The sequence below is a fragment of the Cebidichthys violaceus genome, unplaced genomic scaffold (assembly GCF_023349555.1).
Source record: "Cebidichthys violaceus isolate CVI_PGR_0920_01 unplaced genomic scaffold, fCebVio1.0.p SCAF_132, whole genome shotgun sequence".
Taxonomy (NCBI): domain Eukaryota; kingdom Metazoa; phylum Chordata; class Actinopteri; order Perciformes; family Stichaeidae; genus Cebidichthys; species Cebidichthys violaceus.
The window spans coordinates 307,608-315,000 of NW_027176299.1; the positions used below are offsets into that span (position 1 = coordinate 307,608).

Here is a 7,393-nt window from a genome sequence, read left to right on the forward strand (position 1 = left end):
ATTGACTAAGGAGTTGAATCACCAACTGGCTGACGACATGAATGTGTTCTACTGCAGGTTTGATAAGTCCACTCTCACCCCCCAACTGCTCTGACATCCAACAAGCACCTACACCCCCTGCCTCCTCCTCACCTCTCCCAAACGACCCCCCACCAGCACTGAGGATCAGTGAAGAGGATGTGAGTCGGCTCTTTCACAGATCAGGAAGGCTCCGAGTCCAGACGGTGTGTCCCCCTCCTGCCTGAAAGTCTGTGCTGACCAGCTGGCCCCCATCTTCACCCAGATCTTCAACCGATCACTGGAGCTGTGTGAAGTCCCCTCATGCTTCAAACGCTCCACGATCATCCCGGTCCTCAAGAAATCCTCCATCACAGGATTAAATGACTACAGGCCCGTCGCCCTGACGTCTGTGGTCATGAAATCCTTTGAGAGACTGGTGTTGACCCACCTGAAGGGCTTCACTGCTGGACCCCCTGCAGTTTGCCTACCGTGCAAACAGGTCGCTGGATGATGCAGTCAACATGGGACTGCACCACATGCTGCAACACCTCGGCTCCCCAGGGACAAGGGTTCTGTTTGTGGACTTCAGCTCAGCGTTCAACACATCATCCCAGAAATACTCCAACCCAAACTCTCCCAGCTCACTGTGCCAGCCTCCACCTGTCAATGGATCACAAACTCCTGAAGTTCTCAGATGACACATCGACCTCATCAGGGACGGTGATGAGTCTGCGTACAGATGGGAGGTTGAACAGCTGGTCCTCTGGTGTGGTCAGAACAACCTGGAGCTCAACAAGCTCAAAACTGTGGAGATGACAGTGGATTTCAGGAGGAGCCCCCCAACACTGCCCCCCCCCCCCCTTCAGGAGGGGGGGGGGGGGGGGGGGGGGGGGGCCCACTTCAGGACCTGAAGTGGGCCCCAAACATCAACACCATCAAGGAAAAAGGCCCAGCAGAGGTTGTACTTCCTGCTCCAGCTCAGGAAGTTCAACCTGCCTCAGGAGCTGCTGATCCTGTTCTACTCAGCCATCATCCAGTCTGTTCTCTGCTCCTCTATCACTGTGTGGTTTGGATCGGCCACCATACAGGACAGAAACAGAGTACAACAGATTGTCAGGTCTTATTATTGGTTCCAGCCTGCCCTCCATCCTGGACTTGTACACCTCCAGAGTCAGGAAACGGGCTGTAAAGATCACTGCAGACCTTCACACCCTGAACACAAGCTGTTCATCTCCTCTCCTCTGGTAGGATCTACAGAGCTCTGTACGCCAAAACCACCAGAACCAGGACCAGCTTCTTTCTGCTGGCCGTCACTGATGAACAATTAATCAGTCAAACTGCAAACTACCTCCATTCTGCACCATCACCTTAAGTCTATGGACGCTGTTGTTGTATAGGGTTATGTTCATATAGATATATATATACTTTTGGATATATATTTATATTTATATTGTACATAGTCGTGAAATGTGTATGCTTGCATCTGTTCTACTTTTTTATTGTTTTTTATATATTTACATTTTTTCCTGTTTATTTGTAAACTCTGTGTATGTATGTGGAGAGTAACAAAAAAAACGGAGTCAAATTCCTTGTATGCGTACGTGTACATGGCCAATAAAGCTGATTCTGAATCTGATGTATGCATGCACACACACACACACACACACACACACACACACACACACACACACACACACACACACACACACACACACACACACACACAGAGCTCTGCTATTTTAAGCAATCAGGATTATGTAGATTTTACAGGAAAAGAGACAAAAAGTGGTCGTGTTATCGGCACCAGATCTAGAGGAAATCTGGACCGGCAGCAAAGGTTACACCGGCTAGGAAGCACTGTGTAGCCAATAATGTGACTGTGGATTAATAGAGGACCAACGTTAGCCTCATGCTCAGGCCAGAGCTAGTTTTATTCACAGCAGCACCAAAGCGCCATCTACTGACGTGATAGTGTATTACCTTGATATAAAGTCTGAAAGAGTGTTCGAATAGTTCAATTAATAACAAAAAAAGAGGTGGTGTTTTAATAAAAACTAAACATGTAGCATTTCCAACCTACCACAGTTGCTCAACAAAAGACCAATTAGCAACAGTAACTTCTGTGTTCTCTAAATGCCAAATGTCATATGGAGTGGTAACGCTACCGTGTTAGCTACTGAAGCTAGCCGAGCTAAAGAACTACTTGCGTTACGTTATCTAAGGTGACGTCATCGCTGCCATTCAGAATGTGGCCTTTTATTGCTATTTTAAAGAGTTCAAAGTCTCGCTTGGTTGGCTACTTGTATGCCGAATATACCAGAATAATTCATGAATGGTTTTATTTCTAATGTGTGTCTGTGTGTTGTTCCCAACAGCTCGGCTTCCTAAAATTGCTGATTTTTAAATGGAGTTCAGCATTTCATTGAATTCATTGCCAGAATGAGATCTCACTGAAGCTCCATGAACTCTAACACATACTGGTTCTCTCCTGCAGTGCGGTGAAACATTGACCAGGTGAGTCCCCATCAGCACCATACCATCACTGTGTTCATCAGAGAATGCACCGCCTGTCATCACCTGTGGTGGTGCAGGAGCTGCAGACACCTGATCACCGGTCGGTTGTGACAGGAGGCTCAGAAAGCTGTGTTCAGATTGAAGTGTGCTGCAGTAGAGGACATTTAGAAATGGACACGGACAGCAGGACAACTCATTATTTACAAAGCAGCAATGAGACGTATGTTTATTTGTGGACTAGCCGGCAGTTCCAGGTGACTTCAGAGCTCCGGTTTCTTCCACAGGTCCACGTTGCTCTGTGGTGTTTGTGTGCTCATTGGTTGTGTGTGTGTGTTTCAGCAGGCCAGTGGGAAGATGTGAATCAACTTCTGCAGCATCACGGGTTTAAGCCGGTGCATTTAGCAGATCCTGTAGAGAATAAGAATATTTCAGGTGAGAGTCAACGCTTCCAATTCCTACGGTTCTCTGATTTAATCAGGCTGTAATTGCTACATTGTGCAGAGTGTTTTCTAGCACGTTTGCCTCTCGACTTTACTTTAGCTCTGGTGGAATTACTCCGTCACATGACTCTCCATGTGTCCTCAGATCTGACTGTGCTGGACAAGAAGTCGTCCGGTGAGATCAGGACGACTGTGAGGACTATGCTCACAGACTCAGAGAGAAGACAGACGCTGATCCAGGAGCTCATCAAGTCCAACAACACACTCAAGTAAGTGGTTGTACTAAGTATCAGTGTTTCGTTGTATTTTTCTCAAGTACCACAAACAGCTGGCCAAACGTGCAGAACTTGACATCACTTTGAATAACTTTAATCTCGCTCTAGTATCCAAACAACTTCTTTATTGTCTCATCCAACAATCCGTCACAAAAGAGGCGAAAATATCGAAAAAATAGTCCTGGAATGTACGGAGCAGTTCAGATTGAAGTACAACAGTGTATTGATGCCTGCAGTATACATTAGTGTGTGTGTGTGTCTACTCAATAATGTGTGTGTGTGTGTGTGTGTGTGTGTGTGTGTGTGTGTGTGTGTGTGTGTGTGTGTGTGTGTGTGTGTGTGTGTGTGTGTGTGTGTGTGTCGACCACCTGTCCTCCTGTCATCTAATCTCATCAGCATCAGATGAGCATCACAGAGACACACCTGTCCTCCAGCTCAGTGCAGGTATGAAGCCTCAGCCTTCATTTAGTCAAAAGAAGTACTGTAGTTATAAGGCTGCTGTGTTACACCAGAGATTACAAACCATATATGAAATACTTTTATCAGCCTCAAATAAAAATGATAAAAATAGATAATAAATGACATGTCCCTCATCTTTTCCTCGCAGCAAAAGGAAAACGTGACGTGGTTGAACACAGTTACAGCCTTAAACCTTATTTGTGTGTGTGTGTGTGTGTGTGTGTGTGTGTGTGTGTGTGTGTGTGTGTGTGTGTGTGTGTGTGTGTGTGTGTGTGTGTGTGTCTTCAGAGAGGAGGTTCATGAGCACACGAGTCGAGCGGCTCAGCAGTCTGAGAGGGCCACAGAGCTGGAGGGGCTGCTGGACGGGGTGAGGACCAGAGTCCAGGACCTGGAGGACCGCTACCTCGGCGAGGCCGCCCAACAGCACGGCCACGCACAACAGCTGCAGCGGGAACAACAAGAAGCACGGGTACGTCAACGAGACAATAAAGGCCGACATAAAGGATCCATCAAATGTGTGTCAATCACTAGTATCTGTTGTTGTCTGACGTTCTCAGTGAGGAGAACATCTTTGCTTCCATGTGTCTAGAAACAGTGTGAGCTTCTGGAGCAGAAGCTGTCTCAACAGAGGGAGGAAGCAGCTCAACCCCAGAGAAAACTACATTTCACCGTCAAAGAAGAAGAGCGACGATTGGCTCCACAGAGTCGGACCTTCCAGCACGTCTGCAACAAAGTCTCCAGCAGAACTCCCCATCAGACCAGCAGTGAGGACATGAGCGACTGACAGGAGCCTCCTTTCACTTCAAGAACAGTTCTCCATACATTTAGATTATAAACGATATTATATTATTATTATCAATAGATTACCACCATTTCAGAGCAACAGGTGTTCCAGTTTGAACGTAAAGGCTTTTTTACGAGGACGCCTTGTATGTGGACCAGTTCACGCGCTCACAGGTGATGCTGCAGGTGACCTGCTTCTTCTGTTTGCAGGGTGCTGGATGTGATCCACTTCTATGAGACCAAAATGACTCAGCTGCTGGATGAGCTCAGGTAACCCATGCTGACACGTTGAGAGACACTTCTAAAGGTGTCACATGATGTGGTAGCATGTGTATGGAGCTAAATCCAGATCAAAAGTTTTGAGCTTGGGGTCCAGTAGCTTGTCCAGGGACACTTTGACATGTGGACCGAAGGAACCAGGGCTCGAACCACCGCATAGTGGTTCTTACACACCTCCTTGTCTTAGAAAACAAGAAAAACTAGTCTGCAGTCTATCACTGTAATGGACACACAGGGATTAAAGAGAAATTATTTTAAAACAGCAAACACACATCGCCCAGTATTGTTCCTTTAACCAGTCTGCCACTTCCTGGAAATGTGCTCCTCCCCCTCTTGTGTGTGTGTGTGTGTGTGTGTGTGTGTGTGTGTGTGTGTGTGTGTGTGAGAGAGTTGTTTCAGGTGCTGTGTAACGGCCCAGGGACCTGCGTTTCTCTCTGTGTGGCAGGACTCCTGCTTGGAATTCTGGGAATGAAGAAAGTCTTGATAGTTTATGTTGAAAGCATTTTCCGGGTAAAAACGTTGTCTCTCACGGGGAAGATCCTGCGAGCAGAGGTCGAGTCTACAGTCATGCAAAGTCCACAGTGACTGTAGACATTTATGCGTCCTAATTGGTCAGTTTGACTGTGGACCACCAATAGGATCGGAGGACCCGACTGTAGACCGCCAATCACAAGCTGACCTGCAAAACTTGAATACATTAATTTTGAGTTGCGATTCTACCCACAGCGCCGATCTTTCGGTAATTCTGGTAAGACTGAAATATTTGTGTCTCTATAATTATTAATAAAAATCACTGTTTATACTACACAATTGTCTTTTGGTCGTTTGGAAAAAAGTCGGACATAGTGTTAACGTTAGCTAGCTACGACTTCCTTCAACAGGTTAGGTGACTTTGCTGCTATTTCACGGTTAGCAGCTCTCGATAACATCTCTTCGAAATGATAGATTGTATTACTTTCAATATCCCTTTTATCTTGTGTTAACCCTTAAATACTGTTCACATCCGAACACAACACAACACAAGTGTTCGGCCGGGTCAGGTAACGTAACTTACGTGTTGAGCTAAGGCTCGTTAACGGTCGACATCTCTCAGCTTCTTTGAAGTTATAACGTATTTGTTATAACGTTACCACTACTGACAATGATTTGTCAGTATGCATTTGATCTTGTGTTAACCCGTTAACCCTTACATACGGTTCAAATCCTGATGCGGGGGTCCGGTAAGATAACGTCAACGTTATCTAGCATCTCTAAATATAACCTCTATCATTATTACCAATGACAAATCTTCTTTGCATCCAAAAACAGCCAGTCACTCATTAATCAATAGACCAACTAACTATTAGCCAGTGTTTCAGAGGTTATGGAGACACTATTTTTGAGGGTTTAAATTCGTTCTTTTAATAATTTACCTGCTGTCATAAACATCCGCTTGCTCAGCTGTTTATTATCAAAGACAAGAGAATTTAAGAACTACAATGACTTCTGTCAGCGTTTTTTTTGTCTCTGTTGCTGTGGTTATGAATATAGGAATATGGAATAATAGAAGATCCATATTTGTGATGTCTTACTGGCACGATGACATGCACACTCTTGAGTTTTGCCGTGAGTAAAAACATGAAACTTATCCAAAGGGAAGCTGAACATTTGATCAAATATCAGAGGAGTCAGTCAGTGTTGTAGGCTCAGGAGTTATGAGATATGATTTATGAGTTCGCGTTATAAGAACTCTCCCTCAGAGATCTCTAATCTGTAATCAGGGTTTAGCAGTTGTCATCCTGCTCTGACACTTCCTCCTCCTCTTCTTCCTCCCTGGATGTTAAGAGGATATCAATGGCCTGTTGTACGTTCATTGTTATATTAGCAATTTATTATAACATAACAATATCTAATATTATAATAATAATATTTTGTTGTTGTGGTGTTACTCTACAAGTGTATTTCAGCTACATTTGAAGATGGTGACCCCCGTAATCCGCATCATCAACCCAGATGTCTCTGAGAATCGTCAGCAGGCCGTAGTGACAGCGACCAAAGAGGCCCGTGACTACAGGGACTAGAGACCGGTCTTCATCTAACCTCCACAGGAGCTGCTGTACGAGGCCTCTTCTCTGGCCCACGCAGAGAAGCTCCTTCGAGCAGAGGGTGTCCCCGAACCATCGTCAGCTGTGTCTGGGAAAGCTGATGGTTCCATTTGGCCAGTATGAAAATGCACCATTCCACTGGCTTGTGGCAAATGATGTGGGCTACATGAAGTAGTAAGCATGTTATATTATCATTATTATAGCAATACCATTGTAGGTTATGCAGTTTAAATACAATTTGTATCTGTTTGCACAAAAACTATCATCAGTGTTTATTATTCAAGTGCAGTGATAGTAATGATATCGATACTAAATTGATGTATATGATTCCAGCATGCTCGACAAACACAGAGTGGAGGTAACAAACCCACAGAGAAAGGGGAAGGTGGGGAACCAGTGGGTGAAGGACTACCTCACTGAATATGCAGAGAGCTTTCCACAAGTCTCCAGTCTCCTTGAGGCCAACATTGACAGGAGTATCTACTGTCAGAGAGGGTTTGAGCATCACACCTTTCTGGAGATGTGGGAGCTCTACAGCCAGCACCTCACCCAAAAGGAC

At 45.2% G+C, this 7,393-nt stretch overlaps 1 protein-coding gene and 1 long non-coding RNA gene across 2 annotated transcripts in view; both read left to right on the forward strand.

Annotated features, from left to right (window-relative positions):
- The first annotated feature begins 2,558 nt into the window (after positions 1-2,558).
- On the forward strand, positions 2,559-4,752 carry LOC137870664 (centrosomal protein of 70 kDa-like). The gene is made up of 6 exons (XM_068708071.1): positions 2,559-2,667; positions 2,854-2,946; positions 3,100-3,223; positions 3,977-4,157; positions 4,278-4,452; positions 4,682-4,752. Exons 1-6 carry the CDS (start codon positions 2,559-2,561, stop codon positions 4,693-4,695), a joined length of 696 nt encoding a protein of 231 aa, XP_068564172.1. The 3' UTR covers positions 4,696-4,752.
- A 489-nt stretch (positions 4,753-5,241) lies between these two features.
- The window catches only part of LOC137870668 (uncharacterized), a 2,168-nt gene continuing 16 nt past the window's right edge, over positions 5,242-7,393 (forward strand). Inside the window, exons 1-3 of the long non-coding RNA XR_011102722.1 lie at positions 5,242-5,498; positions 6,687-7,008; positions 7,168-7,393. The exon at positions 7,168-7,393 is cut by the window's right edge and continues 16 nt beyond it. This is a non-coding gene — a long non-coding RNA (uncharacterized lncRNA). The remainder of the gene's footprint in view (positions 5,499-6,686; positions 7,009-7,167) is intronic.